The sequence below is a fragment of the Epinephelus fuscoguttatus genome, linkage group LG1, assembly GCF_011397635.1.
Source record: "Epinephelus fuscoguttatus linkage group LG1, E.fuscoguttatus.final_Chr_v1".
NCBI classification, from domain to species: domain Eukaryota; kingdom Metazoa; phylum Chordata; class Actinopteri; order Perciformes; family Serranidae; genus Epinephelus; species Epinephelus fuscoguttatus.
Window position 1 is genome coordinate 37,713,816 of NC_064752.1, and position 25,833 is coordinate 37,739,648.

The following is a 25,833-nucleotide window of genomic DNA, read 5'->3' on the forward strand; positions in this document are numbered from 1 at the left end:
GATCAAATAGAGACCTGACATTAGGCAGCATCAACATACATGTTACCAAACAATCATCATTGAATACCTGTATATGACAAAATATCAAAGAAATTATTCATTTATTTGAATAGTTTTATGTATATAGTTTATTAATGGTTTTTCTAGTTCATGTAGAATAATCATTGCTTTTGTTGTAGATTGCTACAATTTTACCAAAAGAAAAGAAATTAAAAAGAAGAGAAAAGAAAATCATTACAGATGTGGGTTTGCATTTTTGCGAGCATATAGCCTATAGCAAATGGCACCATTTTAAATTTAATGTGCGCTCTTTTCTGAACACAGTAGTTCTGAGGTGGCAATCTGAATTATTCGCAAGGGCCCCACCCCACCCCACGGGCCCCAGTGCAACTTCACTACCTACACTGTCTGTATTTATGCCCCTGACCAGTGGTGTAGCGGTAGTTGATGAAGTGGGTATACTACTAGGTAGATGTATGGATATATTATACTCTTCTATATATTCCAATGGATTTTTAGCTGATAGGTGGATATACTAGTCTATAAATGACCACAGAAAGATGTGGGGATACCCCGTATACCTGAGTATATCCTCTACTGCACCACTGACTTTAACAAACCGTATTGCTGTCTCTACGCCGAGACAGTGGGTGGCGGTATTGGCCCTCAGTCACACTTTAAAGCCGCAGTATATGAGCAGTAGAAGAAGAAGCGCTCTACGCAGGTGTTTACGTTTCCTCACTTCCGTAGCTGCATACAGCGGAATAACGTTTCTTATCTAACGTTAAATCCCCAAATTTGAGAAGAAACTATCGGTCATGTCTCTGATTTTTAACATAAGTGTTAGAGATGCCTGACAGATAATTATTATTAAGGTCTTCTGCTGTCCACAGTAGGCGCTGTATCGCGAGTTTTCCACATTTTTCATCGCAGGCAAAGCTAAAGCTAAAGCTAGCGGTGTGTTAGCTGCGGGTCAGCGGCAGTGGACCTAATTTAATAAAACGTCGCCTGATCCGCATTTTGTCCAGTGTTAATTTTAGATAGCAAACAAGGCAGTCATGGCCACTAGGCGTCTGACCGATGCCTTCTTGTTAATGCGGAACAATGCAATCCAAAACCGGCAGATATTGGCTGAGCAAGTGAGTACATACGACCCCCGTCTGAGTACACGTAGCAATGCTGCGGTGAGTGGTCTGCATCGTTTTGACATTTTACTGTGTGTGTTTGCATATAGCCAGTCACTGAACTGTGGTAGCTAGATACAGTTGTGTGTTAGTAGCTGCTAGACATTACTGAGGAGTATTTCTACGCCGGTAGCGTTTCACCTCAGGACTGATTGTTTAATGTGACTCAGTGGGGTGATGGAGGAGGATGAAGAGGGGCGTGCAGCCTCATTATTCAGCTCGTGTTAGCTTAATATCTAAAGTAAATGTAAACAATTGAGATAATTAGCTAAATATTAGTTAGCATTTCTTCATTTCTGAGATAAAATATACGTTTGTTGAATAAAATGTGTGGGGTTTTGTTAAAGTTAAAGCATGTTTCTAGTGTCCACATTGTGCTTTTCGCTAGTAAATGGTGTGCAGTGGCTCGTACATTGTAATTTGTTCTAGTCTAGATTAAATTGTGCCTGTAACCTGTAACTGATTGTTCCACTAGAATTTAGCTGGTGTTTTCCTGTACTATTAAATGTGTGACACAAACCAAGGCAAAGGGAATGGCTGTGTAAGATTCCTGAAGACGGCAGCTTATCATTCAAAAATGCTGATAATCATTTGGTTTATCTCCAGTGGAGACATGATGAAGACGACTTTTAGTGGCGTTGATAAATAAACTGTATTATAGTTATCAGTCACATCTGGCCAGATATCCAGTCTGCATGACTAGGTCAGTGTCAGGGCTGATACAGGTCCAGCTGATGGGATGACTGCATCACCCCCATACAAAACCCCCGTCATCATCTACCTGTGCACTGTCAGTTAAAATGTATTGCTGTTTCTATTGCTACACAGCACAAAGTAGTCCACTGTTTCCTCCTGTTCCCTGGCACATTTTAGATGCTTAAGCACAGTTTACAGCTCTCCTGTGTTTACACTGGAGTTCACCATACGTCTCCAGTAGAGGAGGCCAGGTGCAGGATACACATCACAGCAGGCAGGTGCAGGGTGCGTGCGACCAGTCACACTCCATTGTGAACATTTTAACCAGTCATCTGCTCGCTGAGGTAGATTTATTTCTGCCAGCAGCCTGGGCACCCAGAGGCAATGATGATGTACTGATATCCCATCAGCTGAAGATGCATTTCCCAAAATATGCTGCTCATCATTTCTTTCCTCTCATACTGTATTTTCCCTGCTGTTCCTGATGGCTTGGAGAGGCTTTCAATGACACAAATAAATCAGCACAGCCAAACCTACAGAGTGGAGACCTTTTAAATGGTTGCGGCTCCTGGCTGGACACTGCCTGATCGTGCATCACTGTGTATGACACAGTGTAGTGTGTTGGGGTTTACCTCAGCAAGTAGGCTAGGAAACCAATAGTGATGCTGTGGCCTGGTGCTCCAGGGCTGAAAACATTTTGTGAAAAATGATTCATGCCCTGTGTTCAGCAGATAAATTGCTCATACACAGTCTCCACTGAGAGCAAAAAACGTCACCCATTTGTCGCTCAGTCATTCACCTGCATGTTTACAAAGGCGCAATCAGTAAGTGATAGTGATCATGGACAAGTCCAGGAATTTGATTGTGGATAGCTAGACCTTCCTGGCTCATGGATTGTCTGTAAACCCATGGGAGTTGAGTGATAACGTTACAGGACTAGTAAAAAAGAAAAATGTCTCTGCCCCTGCTCTGTAATTTAGGTTTAGTCCCAATAATAAAGGTAAGCCAGCCAATACGGAGGAAGCTGAGTGCAGTCGCACATACTGTCTGTTTCCGACACAACAGCGAGTGTAATCAGATCTTCTAGCAAGAATTTGAGAAGAGCACTTACTTCTTATCTATTCATTGTTTTATGGGCCATAAGTGTTTCAATCCAGCAAGACTCAGAGGTTTATTGCATATTAAACACATGCACAGCATTGTAGGCTAGACAATGACATACATGATGCACACATACAGAAATACAGTCATATACCTCAGTGAAATGTCACAAAGGTATGAAAAATAGATACCGCCCAAGCCTAGTTCCAAGAATATTGTATTAACAGTTATATTCATCGTCTTATATCTCACTTGTCTTGCATGGTATATGTTAAGTGTATGTTTAGTCTCATTGTCCTTGTATCAGACTTCATCTATATATATTTAAAACTGTGTTGATTTAAATGTCTCTGCTCTGTCCATCAATGTCAAAAAGATGATGTTGGTACATTAATTGGTGGTAAAACTCTGTCAGAGTTGAAAAGTAATTACATCAACCACAGTCGAGCTACAGAAAGTAGCTAGACTGTTCTAGCTGTTCAATTATTTGCCTTTACCCACTCATCATAGCCACATTACTGATGTTAGTCAAATATCTCATTGTGTAAATATTTTGTGAAAGCTCCAAAAGTCAACCAATATCGAGGTATTTGGCCAAAAATGTTGTGATATTTGATTTGCAGTTATGATGTTCATATGTGTCCTCAGGCTGAAATATATTTGCACTGACTAGAAGGCAATGACTCAACTAAAGCTACTTTGTTTGCCTTTAGAAGATGCACATTCAGCTCACTGAAGCTGCTGCGCACTTGGGTTTTAAAATAACTGACTTTGCCAGAAGGCTGCAGGGCCTTTGTCAGTTCAAACAAGATAGACACATTCAAGACATAATTATCCAAAACAAGGCACAGTGACTTTTGAATTTTCTGTTACATATTAACTTTCTGCTCTTTAAAATGTCCTTTCTGTATAAATCAGCCTTTTTAGTTTATCTTGAGGCTTTTCTCTCTCTTTATTCTCACTGTTTCCTACATTTAATGATTTGTTTAAAGTTGAATTATTGTGCAGTTAGTGTACAGATAAGTATGATTTATTTTTTGCATTCACACTCTAGTTTTACACTTTTGAATATACACACAAAAACTCAGGACAAATGATCAGATTTCATCTCAGCAGCCAGACCTTTTGTTCGTCTGCTGTACAGTAATTATTATTCGCATTTCAAATTAATTACTCCTTCAGGCGAGTGGATGCTGAAACTTTTTTTTAGTATTCACTGCTGATTTTTTTTCGGGGCTCACTTTCTGTTACTTCTGTCTTTCTCTCCTTTTCCTTGTTCTTTATTGGATGGGACCAATCTGCTATCTGCCAATCACATTAGGAGCTTGATGAGGTATTGTTGTTTCCTTCATGGTAGAATTACCAAAGCTGCATTAAATGCAACACACATAAGCATGTTGAATTATTATATATAATGTTGTACTAGAATAATGTATTTTTTTGTGTGTGTTTTTAAGTTGGCTGATGATCGAATGGCCCTGGTGTCAGGAATTAGTCTGGATCCCGAAGCAGCCATTGGAGTCACCAAGAAACTTCCCCCCAAATGGATAGAGGGGGTTGATGAGGTGAGGCAAACACTTTTGTATTGTAACAAAAATGTAGAGACCTGTATGTAAAAGGCTGACCCAATCCTGAGATCCTAAACTGGTGAAATCTTCCGTATGAGCCCTATAATTTGTGTACAAAGTAACGCCTCGTGGCTTTTAACCATACCTTTCAGATCCAGTATGAAATCACACGTATTCGGCAGAAGATGAAGGATCTGGCCTTACTTCATGACAAGCATATGAATCGGCCCACACTTGATGACAGTAGTGAGGAGGAGCATGCCATAGAAATCACTACTCAAGAGATCACACAGGTACAGTCATTTACCAGTGTAGAAACAGAGATAACAAGTAAATGCTGTAACCTTTTTTTTCTATTAGTAACACTGTCTATTTCTAGTATGTTTTTACTGGAGCACAGAGTCATAAGAGTATTATATAGTATTGATTGTTTATCTTCATTTTGTTTAGGGTGTTGATATGAACACCTCTGACTTTATTACAGGTTAAATCATTTGAAAAGAGATTCCTCTCTGCTTTCCCCACTCATTTTGTGTTATTTGTAGATGTTTCATCGATGCCAGCGAGCTGTAACGGGTCTGCAGTCTCGTTGTGGCCACTGCACCGAGCAGGAGGAGAGGCTATTGAGAAACGTGGTCTCATCCCTGGCACAGAGCCTGCAGGAGCTGTCCACCAATTTCAGGCACACACAGTCCGGCTACCTAAAACGTAAGAACTGCATTAAAGCTGGAATTGGTCTTCCTGAATTTTCATTCCTCATTGTTTCCGCCTCTCACACATGGGCACCATTACCAAGGATACATCATTTCTTTCTTATATGTAGTGTTTGTTTTCCATCTCATCCAAGCATCACATCATTGGTTTATATTCCAGGGATGAAGAATCGTGAGGAGAGATCAAAGCACTTTTTTGACTCTGGACCCCTAATGGAAGAGGATGAAGATTTAGCTGTATATGACAAGGTGACCAGCTTTGTAAAATTTGTTAAAGGGAAACTTTGCCTGTTTTCAACCAGCTCTGTATCATTGCAGTGGGTGCAGATGAACAGTGGCTTGGCTTACAGCCATGCCGTAAGTGCCTGGAAATCCCGCAATGGATACCATACTGGACTCAGTGGATGGGTGGGGAGTTCTGGGTACTCATGGCATGGGGGTTAACCAAATGCCCTTCATCGGCTCACGTTTCCCAACAGTCCGATGATGCAGAGCTGGTTAAAAATCTGTTTCCCTTTTAAGTTATTTAAAAAACATCATTGACAGTTCCACTACCATTTTTCTTTGGCTTAGGTGTCCTGGATACAGGACAGTAACAGAGGAGATACTTCATATTGTTAGTATTAGGACAGATAAGATGAACAAACATGCACACTCATTTATTGATTCATTTAGGCCAAAACACACCGGCGGCGTCATTGACGCGAGTCAAGTGCCGTCTCCAACACACACAAAAAGCGTGGCGTTGCGGGGCGTCAACCAGATTTCTATTGCACACCCCAGTCTGCTAGGCTGGAAGTACAAAATAGCGCTTTTTCAAGGGCGGCAACGCTGGAAAAATAGGACAATAGCTTAAAGTGCCGCTATAATGACGGGCGTCTGTTTTGACGTGCGTCGTACGCCGCCGGTGTGTTTTGGCCTTTTGGAGAAATGATTGTACTATAAAATCACTTAATTTTTTATTTTTGTTTGTTTCAGGGGTTCACAGATGACCAGCTGATGTTGGTGGAACAGAACACAATTATGGTGGAAGAACGAGAGAGGGAGATCCGACAGATAGTGCAGTCCATCTCAGACCTGAATGAGATATTTCGGGACTTGGCTGGAATGGTGGTGGAACAGGTATTTGAAGCAGCCCTGACAAGCTTACACATAATTAATTAGGAGACTTAAAGGGATAATTAACATCTGTTGAAGTGGGGTTGTATGAGGTACTCACCCATACTCAAGTGTATTACCTACAGCTAGTGGCTGTCAGTATGCCCCCAGTTTGGAGAAACAAATAATAGTACCATTACGTAAGCTAAGCAATGTACCCATGTGGAGAGGGTTGTGAGAAAACATATTATTATATTAAGCCACCCAAAAAAATCTATTTCAGTTGAAGTATATGCCATCTGTAGAATATTTTCACCACTCTACCTTGATATTGGCCCTTTATGACGGGGAACTGGAACCGTTATCTATGCTCTCTTCAAGGCCACTAGACCCCAGTAATTTTACCTCACAGAACACAGGAGTTGCTAGTCTACCAACGCCTCGATCGTTCAGTTTGTGTTATTGTCTAACTATTGTGAATCCGAACTAACCCATTAAAAATCACAGGGGAGACACAATAACTCAAACAAACTAACAGATTGAGGCAGTGACAGAATAGCAACTCCCATGTTAAGATAAAATAAAATAACTGTTTCTGTCAGAGGAGTCTGTGGGCTCAGAAGTGAGTATAGGTAACAGCTACAGTTCATTGATGGAAAGGTCTTTCTGACAGCAAGGTAAAGCAATGAAAATATTCTTAATATAGCATACACTTTAACTCAAATTGATTTTTTTTTTGGTGGCTAAAACACATTTTGCCACTGCCCCCATCCACAGCAGTTCATTGCTTAGCTTCTGTGGTGGTACCTCTGTTTGTTTCTCCAAACTGGGGGTGTACCTTCTGCCATCTACTGTAGGTAATATTCTGACTATGGATAAGTACCTATCTCAGCCCAAATTTTAAAATATCCAAACTATCCCTTTTAATTAGTAATCATGGCACAAGTCCAGTGACACAGGTACCAAAGAAAAACATTCCTGTCCTCCATGTACATGTCTGGGGTTATCAGTGAGTTGTTTTAAAGACTTCCAAAAATAGTCGGGTTTCCATCCACCTATTTTTATTCGCATTTTCAACAATTGCGAAAAAAAAACTTGAATGGAAACACCAGAAATTCGAAAAAAGGCCGAAATATTGCAAAAAAGTTTTTAGGCTTGGAGGGGGTGGAAAAGTCAGCGTATCGATATTAGGAATATGCGACTTTTGGCAATGGAAACAGATTTTGCGAATAAACCATGACGTAGGCTACCGAATCCTACTTCTGCTTCACACACACACCTGCGTGAACTTAGAGAGAGGTAACTACTCCAGTGTCAGGTGAGTATATTTCACGACTTACCTGAATAGACTGGATGTGTTGAATACCACTGCATCATGTGCGCTGCCTGGTGTACCAACACAGACATCATGGCATTATGTAGGCTACGCTGACAACGCTGATATGAGTGTGATGAGAACTCTAGCAATAGCCAAGAAGTTCCCAGGGAATCTCTCCATCTCGTCGTAGTCATGGATGTGCCAGTAATTGTTTACATCAGTTGTGGACATGAGACGCTACGTCATCTCACAGCGCCCTCTTCTGCTACGAGTGTTGTTTTGCATTTTTATTTTTCATGAGAAGCGCCACCTTCTGCTCAACCTGTTGACTCCCAATACTCGCAAAACAATAATGAATGGAAACGTACATAAATTCCCATTTTCTTTTGCGCATTTTCACAAAATTCGCTTAAAATTTGCAATACATTTGGATGGAAACCCAGCTAATGTAAAGCATTGTGACATGCATTTTATATTTCATACTTGTATCAAGAGAGCTTGAATGAGAATTGTTTCCATCAGTGTAAGTACCACAACAAACTGTTAATAACACTGCCTTTGTTTAAAGTAAAGAATCAACAACTGAAATCATTTTCCTCTGATAACAAAATTCCCTTTTCCCTGCAGGGCACCGTTCTTGACAGAATTGACTTCAATGTGGAGCAATCTTGTGTGAAAACAGAAGATGGTCTGAAACAGTTACAAAAGGTAAAAGCAAAATACTCATGTCTTAATAAACATTGTGACTTTTTTGGTCAGGTGACCTTTTATTTTTAATAAGAAATTTACTGTTCAGATTGCTGTTAATTTTACATTTATTTCCTAATCAGTAATTTTGTTTGATAATTAATACTGTAGCTTTGAAACTAATGATGAATGTCAAGAACCACAAAGAAAACAAAAAGGAAACTCTTAGCAAAGACACAATTATGATATAATCTACCATATCTATTTCAAACAGGATCCACAAACTAAGTTTCTTGCATGATGATAAGACAGATTGTTGGTCTTGATTAATTAAATTAAAATCAAGTGAAATACAGTGTTTAACATTTGTTTATTTTCTGTGCAGGCGGAACAGTATCAGAAGAAAAACAGAAAGATGCTGGTCATTTTGATCCTCTTTGTGATAGTCATGGTTCTAATTATTATTCTTTTTGGAACAAAGTTTTAATTATGCATTCCTCTGGGTTTTTGTTTTCTGTGTGGGTGTTTGTTGTGCATCTGTGTGGACTTGGACATGGTCTCGGTTCTACTCAAAACAAAGCTGACTGCCTTTCATACCCGCCAGGAAACTTTAAGGAGAATTCCTCGTCCCTTTGCAGGTGCACTTTGGGCTGTCTGGAGATATTTTGTGGTTGATTTTAATGAAAGAAACAATCAACAATCTGTTTGAGTCGTGGCTATTCTATCAAGTCACTCGTACCCTTTGCCAAGACTGTGTGACGGAGGTTTGTCGAATCTGACTACGTTGACATACGATATGTGTCTTAACAAATGAGAACACTTTGTGGTGTATAAAAATGGACTACTAATATTTAAATGCTGAAGCAGAGTGTTCTCTTCTTCAACTCAAAGCACGAATTGTGATGTTTGTTGTGACAATGCATCATTTCTGTCCAGTTTCATAGCAAACATGTAGTTTCTGTGTGGAAGATGTGACAACAACGAATGTTTGTAAAAGAGAAACAAGCATTAGATCTCATTTCACTGCAAATTTATTTTCATTCCAACATTATATTTACGTCCCAGCTCAGTATTTTACCTTGAATGATGAAAAAAGAAAATTGTATAAGGACAGTACCAGATATGATTAGACTAGTCATTCATTACCAAAAATATTCCTTTGGTTTAAGGACCACCTGTTTTGTTTTGTATTTTTAATCCCTTCACCCCCAAATTTAACAATACTGAGACCTGTTGGCCTGAGGAAGACGTAGTCAGACGTGAGCTTCCTCCAACTCATCCTGTAATTTTGAAATCATCCCTGCGTCACACCTGCTGCACTTTTCATGAAGTGCTCATTTTAAAACAATTAACTGTTTATGTTTTCAATGGTCCTTGCTTAAAGTGCTACCTTTTTTAAACTCTTGCAGTTTGCACATACTGAGGCCTGAGGGGAAGGCCAACTTTTATTCCTAGGGTGGTATAGGCATGACCCACCCTACTCTCCCTCTGACTGGCTAGTACTCATTGCCCTCATGGGCTGGATTGCTTGGGTTTAGGAATGTGGAGTGAGATGGACTGGGATAACAACGTCAGTGTTAGCAAATCAAAGAGAGAGTAAGACAGAGTAGAGCAGGTTGTGCCTTTACCACCCTAGGAAAAGAAGAACTTGCGAGGGGGAGGGTGGTTGTGTTATGGATGTAATACTACTGTCATCTGTATGATGAAAAAAATATTTATTTTGTAATAATTTCAAATTATCAAGAGTTTCAGAGGTGTTCTGTCTCAGGCAGAATCACTGTATACCGAGTAAAGTGTATCTGTAGTCTAAACCCAACAGTTATTGTCCACTCCACTGAGAAGACTGTGATGTAGTCCAACACAAGCAGACATATGAAGACAGCATTATGATTTATTTTTTTCTTGTCAGATTGGATACATTAAATTTTAGTTGGCTGTGTTGGAACTTCTTTACGTGTTCTTGTGTTCTATAAAGACTGACAAGCGGAAATGATGAAGAGCTTTATTTAACATATCTGTACTCGGCTCTACACTTTATACACCTGTCGAATCATCTTTGTCATTGATGTGAAGTTATGTGTGAAAAATGGTTGTCTTAGTGGTACTCTACTTAAGTTTTGTTTCCCAGACAAAACAGTGAGGAGACAGCAACTTTTTTTAATAAACCTGGAACATGATGGTGTGCAGTGTGTTTTGAATTGCAGCACTGATGCATAGGTAGTGTCCAAACAACTGATTATAAATTATATCAACTATTTTGATAACTGAATAATAATGTAAACCACTTTTTAAGCAACAATGCCAAACATGTAAATTAAATATGCTTCAGTTTTCAACTGTTGGTTTGGACAAAATAAGCAATTTGAGGACCTGACATTTACACAGTTTCAATGTTTTATTCACCAAATGATTCATCAAGAGAACAATTAGCAGACTGATAAAGAAAATTAAAGGTATCTGCAGGTCTACTCATAAGTTACTATACATGAGATCATGCATTATTTTTGAAAGCAGACACTTGTCTCATTTAAAACTCTGTCTATGAATATAAAGAGAACATCTTGTTTGTTTTGCAATGCAAAATTTGAGGGGAGTAACTGCTGCTGTGATTGTCACTGTTATGAAGGTAGGAAGCACCTGACGTCATGGTAGTTTAATACCCAAATCCCACGGTTAATGGTAGGTTGTTTGTAGTTTTTGCCCTCAAACGACATCAGCGACATGGGATGTACAAAGTTTTAAGTATTAATGTAATTACAGGATTACATTACTCTACATATCGAAGTATTTTAGGTTACATAAGACTACACTGTTCCTCCTTTAGGAGATCATTACTGTTATTTGATAGGTCCCCTAACCCGGAAGTCAAGTGTGTTCTTGTGACATTTCAAATTAAAAGCCTAGTACAAACCTTAATTGAGATAGAGAAGCCTAAGTCAACAACACCCAGTCTCTGTCATTAAAGAAGTAACGTTAATACATTCTAATAAAATATATGGGCAATATAATTCACAGCTTCATTTCTTTCTCAGGCCAAATACTTAAAGTCGAAACAACCCCAGCTAACTCAGCTGTCAATGTTGTTGGCTAACGTTAGCTAGCTAACTCGAAGCAAAGAGTTTCGCTTACAGATACAGAAATAGCGTAAGAGCTAACCGCCTAATAACAGCGGCGAAAATAGCTTCTCAATCTCTACAAATTTCGTGACGACCTCGCAGAAGCTTTTGACATTTCTCATTTAACTTATGGCTACTTTTAGCTGATTGAGACAAGCTATCTTAGCTAATGCTACTTCACGGTCTGGCTGGTATTGGTGCTCGTGCTCGTTTGCGGACTTTATAACAAGTGAACCGCTTTTATTTACAGTCCTAACCATGACTTGTGCAGGACACGAAGACGACCCGTTCCCTGTTGACGACTGTCTGTTTGCGGACACATTTTCTCAAGATACCGTGTACACTTTAGTCGGCCAGGAGCTAAGGATACGACAGGTGTTCGGTGCCAACCTCGGCGTGGCTGCCCCGGTGTGGGAAGCTGTAAGAGCCTGCTTGGTTTATGTTGGAGTCATGAAAATATACCTGCTAAATCAGTGTGTCTAACGATAAGGGTGTGTGTTCACAGGCGTTAAACTTGTGTCGTTACTTGGAGGAGCAGTCGGTGGAGTTGAGAGGGAAGCGCATCATAGAGCTGGGAGCAGGGACTGGTGTGGTTGGTATCTTGGCAGCACGCCTCGGTATGTTGTTCCTGTCGTTGTCTGCACTGCGGAGGAATACATTCTCCTTAATGACTATGAGTGGCATTATACGCTCCTGAAACTCTCCTGGCTGGTTGCTTATGTAGAAAGTAATTTTCGTGTACCAGGCTCTCTACTTATCCATTGGAGAGTCCCTTCAGTAACTCCTAATAACCTCATGTCCAACCACACTTCAGTCTACAGATATGTAACTCACAGGTGCTCCCACCAGAGGCACTGCACACATCCTGCAGCTGCCACAGCAGCTCAGTGTCAGTGTCAGTTTCACTCATTCAGCGTTGTCAAACATCCGGAGTATTTTCTGTATGTATTGACAGCACCTGAATGTGTCCTATGTGGTGCATCATCCATAAATAAGATATAACTGCAGTGTGTAACGCATCTTGAGAGTTTTATTGACAGCACATTTGAATCCAATTTTCCAGGTGCAGGCGTGACCCTCACAGATCTTCCTTTGGCTCTCCCACAACTTCAGGCCAACGTCTCTGCGAACATGCCATCAGATGGTTGGCCTTCTACCCCTCCCGCCGTCCTCCCTCTGTCCTGGGGTGAGGACCACATGAACTTCCCCTCTGACTGGGATCTGGTTCTCTGTGCAGATATAATTTACCTCCCAGAGACTTACCCACTGCTAGTGGATACACTGGCTCATTTGTGCATGAACATAGCAGTGGTGTATCTCTCCTCCAAAATGCGAAAAGAGCACGAGACTCCAAGTTTCTATGAAGTATTTCTACCCAGCAGATTTAATGTGGAGCTTGTGCACCGTGATGACAATCAAAACATTAATATCTATAGGGCATCCCTGAGGAAAGACCAGTGACAGCAGGGGCAACCTGCTGGGACTTGGATTAGTTACTGTACTGGGACCAGTCATGACTCTGGTTTCTTGGGTGCCTTTTTAAAAGATTTAAACCAAACTAACTAAAAACAGTAAAAACATCACTGTGCAAAATGCACATCTGTCAGTGACAACAGCTCCTTGTTGTTTTCAGATAATCTAATGTTGATGTCAACCTTCTATCAAGTGGCTAATTCATCACTTAAAAGTACTGAGTTTTAACTGATTTTGGTTTTTTTTGTTTTTTTTTTACTTTAAGCTGCAATTTTGTGTCTTATAAAGCAATCACAACTTGTTACACTAATTTATATACCCTCATAAACACATTAGAGAGCTTGCTCCTAGTGGTTGGTACTTTTATTTAGATATTTATATGGCTATTATACTGACCATTTTCAGTCACTTAAAAACCTGTAATAGCTATTAATATTTACTTGTTACTTGTTACAAAATAATCATATTTTCTTGTCTTTTTCTTGGGGTTTTGGGCACCCTGTATCACCTCACACAACATATCCAAAATCAGAATTTTAATGGAACTGATTAAATATGGTAGCCTAAATATTTTTTCATTTTCTGTCACCAGCACTAAATTACAAGTTGTGAGCACACATTTTTATATAGTTTGCAACCAGTCATCAAAACATGTACAGGTTCTCTTTGTGGTTTTATAGAAATCAGCCTAAGGTTATGTTAATGACGTGAATGTCAGAGTGACTTGGTTCTCAGCCTCTCATGTCTTGTCATGACTTGTTGTCACTCCCACAGAGATCATCTCCGCCGGTACAGCTTCAGCCTGCGGTGCAGGTTTGCTTGTAATCACGTGACTGGAAAATTCAGGTTTTTTAATTTCTCGGTTTTGATTCCATGTCGTCACTGCCATGCACAGTGGCAATGACGACAATCTCAGGCAACTTCTGCCCTGCTTCTCAAAATTACATCTCACATTTCTTTTCCACATGACTGATCGCCCCCTCAATTAAAACACTTGACCATCTTAATGAGTTAATTTATCAGTACAGATGACACAACGGCCTCTTTGTGCATTCTCAGAGATCCCAGCAAGGATGTTGAGCATGTTTCAAAGAGAGTTGAGCTGCATTACCTTCAGATTACACTGAAAACAAGTCACATTGATCACAGCTGAAAACCAATTTTCTCATTAAACTGTTTACTATAAGTGACTGTGTCCTACATGAATACTCCACTTTGTGCTGAAGTTATAACAGTTTTATTCATTTTATGAGACGTGTGTATGAGTTTTTGTTTGTGGTCCTCTGAATAGTTTGAAGTAGGTGGGGCTCTGTTGGATCCTGCATGCACCAATCAGGGTTAAAGCCATATTTGGATTAAAATCGGATGACATCTTTGGGATCGTTTGCTTTTGTTGCTGTAGGCCACTGCCCATCAAGTGTGATCCAGCCACACCCACACTATCCTGATGAAGCAGATTAATTGAGTTTGAGTGTTAAACTTAAATAAATCATGCCCAAGGATGTTGTTGTTGCTCATTTGGTGCTAACTATTTTATCTCATGCTAAGGTACTTTTCAGTGGGTTTAAATCAAATTAACACCAGTCCTCCCTCCACACAAGGTGATGGAGTCACTTACTAAACATCTTCCTCGTGATTATATCTGGGTCAAAACCTTAATCTACGAGCAGCATCAAAGCACCCAAAGATGCAAAAACTGATCCTTTTTTGGTAATAATGCATACTTTAATGTTGTTGGTGTCATGCGTCTGTGTCTTCAGTGCAGTTTTACACCAGCTCTAGAAAGCTGGGTCCAATATATCAAAATATAATTCTCAAACTTTTGCCACATGGATTTTGTTCTCACCTGAAAATAAAGCAGGACTTAACTGAATATGGGGACATTTCCCTTTCAGTGAATAAGTTGTTCATACCCAAAACAATATTGTTTTTATTGAGACACATAAAATCCAAAACAGAGCTCATCCCATCCCCAACTATTCTGTCAACATCAACAGATTGCCTGCCTCCCTGCAGCCTGCTGTCTGACCGTACTTCATCCCCTCTCTCCTGCTCTCTGCTGATGTACAGACTTTCTGTTCAGAGAAGGAAAGCCTGTTTGTTACGCTGGGGAGTTTCAAAGAAAGGGAGACAACCCGTCCGCTGCCCGTCTCTCCCTCTGCTACAATTCAGCCGACAAAACAACAGATCCCTATCTACCATGCAGAGTCTGCTCGCCATCACGCCCAACACCTCCCACGCGAGTGTCATGCAAAGTGCACATCGCTGATTTTGTTGTCACTCACGATTATTTGGGCAAAGTTATGAAAACTGTGTATTGAGGATTTGGCAGTGTGGATCAGAGTGCCATTTGAGCTGATAGGAAACCATCCACTTAAAAAAACATAGTTAGTAGTTAAAACATACATTTTCCTCTTAAAAAGGATATTAGTGTTTAAAGTATAATCTTAATGATCAGTTTTTCTGTTAAGTAGTATGTGCAGCTGTGTGAGCAGTGACTTACTTGTAATTACGGTGTGAAATTTCATATTCTAATAATCCTAATAATCAGCCTGACAGCAAAATTACCATTAATCCCAATACAATGATGTCAAAGAGCCTTTTCCACCTGAAGCAAGTGTATGCCTAAAAGTCTGGTGGCAACCACGTGAGAGTTGTTTTTATCTAAAAACCTGATTAAAAAATTCCTCAGTGGTATTTGAACAGGGCATGTTGGCTGGATGAGAGGAGGATGGGCTACAGTGACAGGGGAGTGTGTGTGTGTGTTTGTGTGTGTGTGTGTGTGGAGTGGGAGGGGGACTGAAAACCACCGTCCTTTTAAAACAAGTTGGCCTGTTTGGACTTCATTAGACCTCATATCACTTCATGAGCAGCACGGACAATAATCTGATAACAACAATTAAAGGTACGTGTTGTATGTGTGAACTGACCTCTCCATATAACAGTATCTACATTGCAGATGAGACTTTATTTTTATGTTAGTTTTTTTTAATTTAGAAATCAAATGTATGCTCATAATAATGTTTTTAAACCTTCAGATTTTAGCCATTTTGAAATAGTTAAATATATATGATCCTTTTTTCCATATTTCAGATCCGTGTATTAGACCAAACCATGGAGTTCTGGCCTGAGAATCAGGGACAGACGCCTCTATACTCCAAATTTGGTACTGTCCCTGGGAGAAATTGTTCACATAAGTGAGTGCTATGATTGCTGTTTCAATCAGTGTAATCGTTGGGTGATAGTTTGTTGCCATTTTTCTGTTTGACAAACTTTAAACTTGATTTGTACTTAACTTGACTAACTTAAACACTGACTGCACAGTAGTCATGATATGTATAGATTTGCTGTGAAGTGATGATAACAGGTGCCACCTGTCATGGGAAATCTCTCTAAAATACACTTCAAGAAATTAAAAGTGATGTGAAAGATTGCTTTTGCTGAAATTATCTGAATTTACTAACATTTTCCACCATTTCTCCCACAGCTACCATGACAGACATCAGGTTCCCCATTATCCACTGTACTACGGTGAGCAGCAGGATCAAGGCAGGGAGTCCAGTTACTGGACTGTACCAGGATCAAGAACAGGAGGGGCTCCGCAGGAGTACACTAACTGGACGGACCATGAGCTGACCACCCCGTCATCTTCTCACTTCCCTTTTATTCTGGACCGTCACGCTCAGCAGCATCAGGACCTGGGAGACTATCAGCTGCATGAAGCCAGAGACAGAGAGTGGACAGCAGCTCAGCGAGCGGCGAGGGAATATGAGCGAGGACTTCTGAGGGAGGGATGGCAGAGGAGGTGGGAGCCATGTGGTCCTGTCCGCTACAACAGGGAAGTTTCTGCTAAGAGGAGCGACAGCAGCTATAGAGAGCTTGAGGCTTGGGCAGCTCGATACAGCCATTCCCTTCCAAGGAGGAGACGTATAGAGGCAGAGCTGAGGGGTGCCTCTCAGGGACTGTTGGAGAGCAGCAGGGCTCCAGAGAGGGACAGCAGGAGTGGGACAGATCCTCGAGTGGCAGCGCTGCAACAAGTCAGACAATCTGCAAGCATCAGAGAGTCAGGACTGTGGGATAGAGGGGGCAGACAGCAAGCTCCAACCTATTATCCATCACAAACTCCTGCCACTGACACAAGTCACATGCTGGACATAAAAGAAAAGACCGGCTACCAGCGGAGGGTGTTCAGCCAACCTCCTGGCTATATTGCTCCTCCTCCCTATGACAGCCCACATAAAGGTTCACCCATACTGCAACACTGTGACACCAGTTGGGAGCAAGAAGGTAAGAGACAAGCCCGCTGGTCACAGCCCGCACTCAGAAAGCAGGATACCTCTGTAGCTCTAAAGGATCACAGAAAAGAAGAGAAAGAGGAGTTTACAAAGCCAGATGTGAATCAAAAAATCTTCACAGAGCTTGAAGGACTAAAGCAGCGACGACAGGAAACAGATGCTTTATTGGCAAGCAGTCCTTTGAGTATCCAGGACACACATATACAGCATGAGGGTACACTGTCTCTGCAACAGCCACAAGTGTTACAAGCAGTTGAGAATACAAAGATAAATGAGGAACCACTCTCAAAAGTGATTGAAGGAAGGAAGTTCAGATTAAACAAAAAGGCAGGTGGGATGACCATATTCTGCTTGGTGTCTCGAATAGCAGGCACCACAGAAAGTCCATCCTTGCCAATTTGTATGCCGCAAACAAACATTCAAAACAAAGAATTAGGAGGCGTTTCTCAAGGTCTAAAAGACAGTAGTGGCATTAATCAAATACACAAACTTGCAGATGAGGTAGACTTCAGAGCGCCACCACTCACAGACCAGTCAAACACTGCTGATGTTAGAAACATCAAAGCCAAACAGGAGGAGACACCAACTTGTGTAGAAAGTGAGATGCTTGAGGATAATCTATCAAACAAAGCAGATGTTGTTTCCCCAGAAAAAGCAAATACAAACGATGCTGATTCTACATTTGGGAGACAAGTTGCTCAGTCAGTGCAGCCTGTGTCAGTCAAATATCCTTTGTGGAGGGAGCCTAGTATCACAAGCAGGGTTGAAGCTGAGAGTTCAGCCACATGTTTGAAGGAAAACAGCAAGGAAGGAGAATCAGATGTTCTGGACCCTAGTAAAGTTCATCCGACTGATGTTGAAGTTAGGAGACTGGACATCAAGACAGACACAGAATCTGAGGACAGTAAGGGTCTACTGGTTATTGACACAACCTGTGTTGTTGTTAAAATGGAGCTGATTCCATCACCCAAGAAAGAGCATGTTCACTATTTACACACTGAACACAGTCCACTTGATATTCAGTCGACTGACTCTCCAGAATTTGTCCAATCAAACAGTCAGATTAATCAGGATGTGGCAACTGACCATAACGCAGAAGCAAACCCCTTCCATGTGGAAGAAATGCCAGAGACCGAACTAGACTCAGATCTTACCGAGGAAAAGGCACCCGAGGAAGAAAGTGAAATCTCCTCCCTTTGCATGTCCTCATCTCCAGTTTCTGAAAGGGAAACATTGGAGGAGCGTGCTGAAAGGATCCTAGGAATCCCTCTACATGACTGCGTTACTAAGCAACAACCTGAAGACGCAACATCACTTACTGACTCATGTGTGGAGGACCAGGAGGTTGAACTGTCTCAAATTAAAGATAACGACATTGATGATGCAGATGAACAGATCCCAGAGGACACAAGAGAAGAGGGAGAGACACAGAATCAGTTTGAGGCTGGCCAATCTGATGAGTGTTTGCAAGAAAATGATGATGCCAGAGATCAGGCAGCAGATGGAGGCAGTGGGGATTTTGCAGGATTTCAGGATCGGGTGTCTGAAGAGCATTACACTGAGTCCCAACTCCAAATTGACGTCAAACCTTCCCTTGAAATTGAAACGACTGAGGATCCTCAGCTTAACCTTGCAAGTGAAGAGTGGACAACTGAGCAGGAAGAAAATGATATATCCTCTCACCATCCCTCTCAGTGTCACAGTCCAACCACCAACCTCTCAAATCCTTCTTTGCTTTTACCCGACTCAGACTGTGAAGAACCAAACCCTGCTCTTTCTCTCATGCTGTCATCCTCCGATCTTACACCTCTTATGCAAATCCCAGAATCAAACATAGAGGAAAGCCCTGATCCTGAGTTGATTGTCCTCAGTTGCACAGAAAACCTAGCTCCTCACCCTGAAACCTCATCTCTGCCTCACACTCCATCACCTCCTCCCCTTGAATTTACTGACTCCACTTTAATCACAGACGATTCCCCAAGTCCTTCTCCTCTTGGTTTAATTGATCAAACTGCAGAAACAGTGTCCGACATTGAGGACCAGGATGAAGAAGTTGAAACATCACAGCCAATCGACAATGAGATCAGTGCTCCCTTTGAGGAACTTGCCAAAGACATGACAGAGGAGCTGCTGTCAGAGCAACAATATGAAAGTGGCCAACCAGATGATGATGATGCTTGTGTGAAAGAGAACAATGTCACTGATGAGCAGCAAACCAAAGAAGTCGATAAGGATCCTACAGATCATATTACGGAACAGACCCTTAAGATACTCCAGGAGAATGCCATAGAGGTCGACATTTTGCAGCAACAACTTGAATGTGTCCAGGCAGAGGATGTTGCTTGTGTAATAAAGAGTTATATGACTGAAGAGCAGCTACTAAAAGAAGTCAGTGAGGATCCTACATGTCAAGAAAATGTGACTGACATTCAAACTCAAACAAAGGTCACTATTTTGCAGCAACAGTCTGATAACGGCCAAGAAGAGGATATTTGTCTAAAAGAAAGTTCTGTGACTGAGGAGCAATCACAAACAGAAGCTGATGCGGGTCCTACAGGTCTTGTGGAAAAGACACCATCCATAGAAAATGCTACAGACTCTCAAACTCAAATAGAGACCGAACTTTTGCAGGACATTGAACCACAGACTGCACCCTCTGACTCTTCTTCTTTCTTGCCTTTAGTCTGTGAGGTGTCTCAATCACCTTTCGATGTGATCGCACCCTCTGAGCTTTCTTCTCCACCACACGAATCAAATGAGCCAGACGCAGAGGTTGTTTCTCTTTTTGGAAAAGTCTGTCCCTCAGTTTTAAATCCTGATTCTGCTCCTGCTGCTGGCATCTCAGAAGCTGTCCCTCCTCCTCTTCATGTGGACTCTTGTGAATCCCTTCAGTTCTCATCTTCTTCCTGCACTGATTCACCCCCAGTCCTGCCCTCCAGCTCTTCGACTCCTCCTCTGCAAGAGGGAAGTGGAAGAATTGACCCCGACTCACCCCTCAATGAAGAGCCCCAGTACCCCAAGTCCCTGTGGGATGCGGTGAATCGCATTAGGAAACATACAGCACCTGACTCTGAGAATGAGGAGGAGGAAGTGAGTGAGATGTGGGATCCGGAGAGTGTAGGGGAGGACTTGGGTTGCCCAGATGTGGTAGTGGGCATGAATTCTGAGAGGATTGTCCCTGATAGAGCAGGGCAACAGGAGGTTTCAGCTGAAGGAAGTGTTGAGGATGTAGAGGTTGGCCAAATACAGCAGGATCTGTGTCATGAAGAGCCAAGTGGACATGCTGAAGAGGACACACTGTCCTGCAGCAGCACCAGCAGCCACAGCTCTGGGGACACCGTTATTGTAGCAGATGAGGACGAAGTGGAAGAAACGGCACATGATGCCGGAACTGAAAGTAAGACAGGGAATGAAGGGGAGTTTCAGACAGCTGAGGGAGAGCAATGCTGCTCTGCTGAAGTAAAAGTTGAGACTGCAGCTAAGGAGGACAGAGACAATGATGGAGATGAAAGCACCACAAATGAGTCTAGTCAAGGAGAGGAGGTCCCTGCTGAGGCAGCGAATATAACAATTGAGGATGTGGAAATGATGTAAATAGAGCTAACAAAATGAAGAGGTGGTTTTCATGTCCTTGGAGGTCTCAGATGAAGGGATGACATTTTGTACTTTTAATGTATTTTTAGTTTCAGTGTAATCTTAGAGCTTTTATTTTTGACGGATAGGTAATAGTGCATTTACTGTAGCTATAGAAATGTAGGAATTTGACAGTAAGGAAATGTAAAATATCTAAACTATCTCTGTTTGACAATCTATTTTTGTAAAGCAGATCTTCTTCTCAAAATCTATTTACCTGCTGTTTCTGGTAGATGGTAGATAGTTTAAGGTAAATATATAGCTGCGAAAATATAAAAGTGGATGTAATAAGAGATTTGATTATTTGGAGTGACTTCATGGTGTGCTGATATTTCTGGCCCAAATCAATTGTTCTGTATTGTCCGTAAATAAAAGGATTGAGTGCTGTGAAAAGTTCATCTCATATTGTGGTGATAGCGCTTTGTTTGCTTCTGTTTCCAAGGTCAAAAGTGAACTTTCATCATCAACATTTAGGCTAACATGGACACAAAGTCCTTAAGTGAAATGAACATTTAAGAATTAGCAATTTTTCGACAACTGAACAAAGATTGTGATCCAACTAAAAGCTCGAAAAACAGCAACAAAATGTGTCTTGTTGACCAAAAAGGAATCAAAATATGGCAGTTTGTCTTGTGATGATAACATGTTGAGAACATATTTTTTGCACCTCTTATATTTTAGTCCAGTATTTAATTTCCCTTTTAGTGCTCCTGCCTACAGTTTTGTCATCAGTTCATTTTTCTCAGTACAAATATTGTATGAGTGATAGTTGGAAGTTATAATTTAAAGTCGTGTCAAATGTGTTTCCGTCAATTAAAGACAAAACAGATGCAGACAACTTACAAAAAGTTTTATATAAAAAGGAAATGAGCTATGTTCACGAGACAGCAAGCTCATTTTTTCACACACTGAAAAATGAACAATAACAAAAATAGGTTTACATCGACAGTACAGCATGAAGACTTTGTAACTGAGAATGATTTGTAAAATTGGACTCAACGATCAGATTGTGGACTACAGCACACTCTAGTGGGGTTACACTGCACCTCAGTTTTACTAGACTGTACAAAAAACTTTTCTCTTAATGCACAGAACTAAAACTGCTTTAAATATCACATTTCAAGGAGCTATGAGCTGGTTGTTGTAGTGTTTAAAGAAAAGAAGAGGTGTCATTTACCTGAAGCTATAAACTATACTTAATTTGTCTGGTATAAATATATTTTTCTGCTCTGGATCAGAGGGGCAGCATGGAGGACAAGAAGACCACACACAACCACCGTTACTATTAACATGTTTTAACATCAACATTTCAGCCATTTTAAACAAAATATTTTGTTGTCAAACAAATGAAAGTCCTTGGTGTGTGTTTTAAAGTGTATAGAGACTGCAAAACACTATACATTTTAAAACCCTCTATGAGGAGTGTGACATTACATGGGAAAACATTTCTTCAGCAATAAAGGCACATTTTGTCATTTGAAGCAGCAAAACTAATTTCACTCAAATCCCAAATCGTTTCTGATGGAACATAATGTGCTTTGAACTTTTCACTTTATCTGATGGAAATATTCATCTGAAACAAGTTATTCCTGTGATCTTCCCAAAAAAAATCGGTGAGCATAACAATTTTAGTGGATATAAAATAGAATTTGTCATCAAATGATTCTTTGATTGGTGAGCACTGATGTCCATTCACTATGAATAATAAGCACCAATGGTTTCAATGCACTTCTTCCTGGCTTTGGGAGAGAGTTTATCAGAGCAAATGAATACAGACCACTTGACCAAATTTCAGCCTGCTCTCTGTGTACTTGTGTCCTAAATTAGACTGCTTACTGTATATACACAATTAATCCTGTAAGAAATCCTGTACACACCGGGAAGTATAACTTCATTTTTGCAGTTTCACAGTTTGTTTTTTCTGATGAGAACATCTGAAGGCTAGACAAGCCCTCACATGAAATACAGAATATTGAAAAGTATGATAACTTACAGTAAGAAAAGAAGTGACAAGATAGTCAAAAGAGATTCGGCTAAAAATGGAAAACTGGTCCTTAAATTGTCACAGATCACAGGAATAACACTGTAGTTTTCAGGTGGACTTCCTTATCTTACATATAGATTTGTACATGTCTTCCACTGCTGCCTTGGTGTAAACCGGTGATAGGAGACAACTGAAAATGTTACAGCACCTAATGTCTCCGTTTCAGCTGAGAAGAGATGGCAGCCATGGCTAGATGATATCAAAGTTCGTCGTGGGGCATTTTCAGAGCGTGGTCACAGAGATCTGCAGAGCACACAGGACAGGAAAACATTTTTTTTTTTTTTTTATTTAATGATGACATGATGATGATTTTTACTAGAATACAGTGGCTGCAGGGAAACAACACAAGGGTGGACAACTCAGCATTAAAGAAAGCCATATTAAGCGAGCCAAAAACATACCAGTCCTCTTGCTGCAGAGTTTGTCTTTGACATTATCTGTCTCATGAGAGAAGAATTCAATGACTTCATCTTCATGCTGCTCAACAATTGTTTCGCACTGGAGAAACAAGTTAAAAGAAACTGTTACAAACTGCACAATTCACAGTATATATATAATGCAAGTCCACTGAAACATATGATGGTGCATTTAATAATCATTCGGTGCAATTTTGTACTCACTGCAAATTTTAAACTGCTCGTAACTCTTGAATCCAGCGTGGCCTCTGAGAGGTCCATGGCCTCACCGTCCCGAGACTTTATCCTAACGTAGGACTTCCTGTTTGTGGAAGAATCTGTACTCTCCCCGTAGTCAGCCATCCTCTCACACACTATCTCCATCAGCTCAAGGAGGTTTCCCTCTGAGCGAGCCAGAGGAACCTGGTGGCATCAAAGGTCATGAAGGACACAATTTAGTCAGCACTTGAAGTATTGAGCGGCTATAGACAGCCCAAATTGTGGTCACCTTACTGTAAATTATTAGCAACAGTGCTACTACTGGAGATTATTTTCATTACTGATTAATCTGCAGATTATGTTCTCAATTATCGATTAAATGTTAAGTCTATAAAACATAAGAAACAGTGATGGCCATTAAAATGTCCTTGAGCACAGGGGGATGTTATCAGATGTCTTATGTTGTGTGGCCAATTGTCCAAAACCCTGTCAGACTCAGTTTACTATCATGGAGGACAAAGAAATCTGAGAAGCTGTGACCAGAGAATGGTTGACATATTTTCTCTTTTAAAAATCACTTTAACTATTAGTCCTGCATCAAAATAGTTGACCAATTAGTTAGTGGTTAGGTTTGTGGTAGCATCTTAATCCAATAAGAAACAGTTGATAAACCAGCCTCTACTGTAATAAATCACACATGTAGCACTACTCCACTGTGCACTACTAGTAGTGAAGTAGTGCAGCCTCCAGAGTGGGTTGGACACATTACTACGTGGCTGTGCTGCTGCTGCTGCAGTCTCACCTCTCTGATGGACTGGCTGCCGTCCGGGTTGATCCTGAAGGATCCCGTCTGGATCATTTTCTTGGGATCTATCTGAGATATGGCCCACTCCATCTCATCTACCAGAGCCCTGCAAGCTGCGGGGAGCATAGGGAGAGGACACGCAGGCATTACTCCACCTCTGTGTGTGTTGTGTCCTGAACAGAGTGAGGCTTGAGACAGAGAGAGGCTTGAGACAGAGACAGAGACACATACCTCCACATCTGATGTCCTGTCCTTGCCTGGCTGCCTGGCTGAAGCTCAGGAGGAGACACAGAAGCACACACGGTGTGAGCAGCGCGGCCGCTTCCCTCATCTTGCATCTAAACACAGATTACACCACAACACAGGCTGACACATCAACCGGCGAAAGAAACAGTGTAAGAAGGTAGCCGGTAAGCTCACAGCCACCGGCCGCTACAGTAACGTTTCCGTCCGACTAGCACGAACCGTAGACAGGTTGTGACACAAACACACACAGTTTGTCACCTTTTCATTCAACTTACAAGTTCCTGGCAGTGTTTCCTCAGACCACCTTTACGCTCTTACACGCTGTTCCATCGCATTCGGTGGAAATGTGGTGACGTAGCAACGGAGCTGCTGGACAGGATGGAGCCGCGCGCGAGACAGCGCCGTCGCGTGGCCGGGAAGATGCCAACGGCTTCCTGTAGGGTTACCAAGGCAACCTCCCTGCGCAGAGCGGGACTGCTTCATTAGAGGAATGTTGTTGGGTTTATAGCGGGAAAACCTGTTGTCGACTGATATTAACTGAAGACGAGCATGTGTTCAGGATAATAGGTACAGTACTACAGCACTGTAGCTCACGTGACATGAAATTATTTTAATAGTTAACATACTTTAGAAGAGGGCAGCCGCAGTCCAGCTACTACTAGCATACGACCTCTACACCAGGGGTGTCAAACTGAAGTTCATGGGCCTTATTCAGCCATATTTGATGTCAAGTGGGCCGGACCAGTAAAACCATTGTATAATAACCTCAAAATAATAACAACCTTCACATTTTCCTTTCATTTTAGTGTAAAGTACAAGTACATTTTAAAAACATTTATCTATTTAATAACAGATGATGAACAGCCTGAGGTATCTTAAGAAAAAAGTGCATTTTTTAACAATATGTCTCAGTTTTTCCACAATCAGTCTACAACCGAGTTTTGGCCGTACCTTAGCTGCAGGGTTGCACCAAAAGTGTTTTAAAATAGAAGTCTGATACAGATTGTTTTGTACTGAAGCTGCTGGTTGGCAATATTTTGCACAATGCTCAATATCTTTAAGTATGACTACGAGAAGAATTTATTGTTTTTTTTCAGAGAACTGTATTCAGGTCGGGGTGGAAGAGCCTCTGAAGCAGAATTTTACATGAAGTAGGATACTCATTTAACTTGCCCCTGAATGCTGCACCTCTTAGCCTTCACAATTGCTTCAATATTAGGTGTGCAGAGTCATCTAGTAGGC

At 41.1% G+C, this 25,833-nt stretch overlaps 3 protein-coding genes across 5 annotated transcripts; 2 read left to right on the forward strand and 1 right to left on the reverse strand.

Annotated features, from left to right (window-relative positions):
* The first annotated feature begins 712 nt into the window (after positions 1-712).
* On the forward strand, positions 713-10,542 carry stx16 (syntaxin 16). 3 transcript variants are annotated; one of them, XM_049579764.1, is made up of 8 exons: positions 713-1,184; positions 4,439-4,546; positions 4,702-4,842; positions 5,095-5,257; positions 5,423-5,511; positions 6,241-6,384; positions 8,306-8,386; positions 8,751-10,542. In XM_049579764.1, the coding sequence occupies exons 1-8, from the start codon at positions 1,059-1,061 to the stop codon at positions 8,850-8,852; spliced, it is 954 nt and encodes a 317-aa protein (XP_049435721.1). In that variant the 5' UTR covers positions 713-1,058; the 3' UTR covers positions 8,853-10,542. The 3 variants fall into 3 exon arrangements, with proteins under 3 accessions (XP_049435721.1, XP_049435729.1, XP_049435736.1); XM_049579772.1 differs by having other exon boundaries at positions 713-1,139; XM_049579779.1 differs by lacking the exon at positions 713-1,184 and adding an exon at positions 1,202-4,314.
* A 114-nt stretch (positions 10,543-10,656) lies between these two features.
* LOC125890896 (EEF1A lysine methyltransferase 3-like) lies at positions 10,657-14,439 on the forward strand. Its single transcript, XM_049579791.1, has 3 exons — positions 10,657-11,901; positions 11,987-12,098; positions 12,545-14,439. The coding sequence occupies exons 1-3, from the start codon at positions 11,740-11,742 to the stop codon at positions 12,940-12,942; spliced, it is 672 nt and encodes a 223-aa protein (XP_049435748.1). The 5' UTR covers positions 10,657-11,739; the 3' UTR covers positions 12,943-14,439.
* Positions 14,440-21,711: 7,272 nt separating this feature from the next.
* cnpy2 (canopy FGF signaling regulator 2) lies at positions 21,712-25,006 on the reverse strand. The gene is made up of 6 exons (XM_049576326.1): positions 24,867-25,006; positions 24,577-24,683; positions 24,343-24,458; positions 23,547-23,744; positions 23,328-23,424; positions 21,712-23,169 (listed from the first exon to the last, which is right to left on the reverse strand). Exons 2-6 carry the CDS (start codon positions 24,674-24,676, stop codon positions 23,126-23,128), a joined length of 555 nt encoding a protein of 184 aa, XP_049432283.1. The 5' UTR covers positions 24,677-24,683; positions 24,867-25,006; the 3' UTR covers positions 21,712-23,125.
* Between the last annotated feature and the right edge of the window lie 827 nt (positions 25,007-25,833).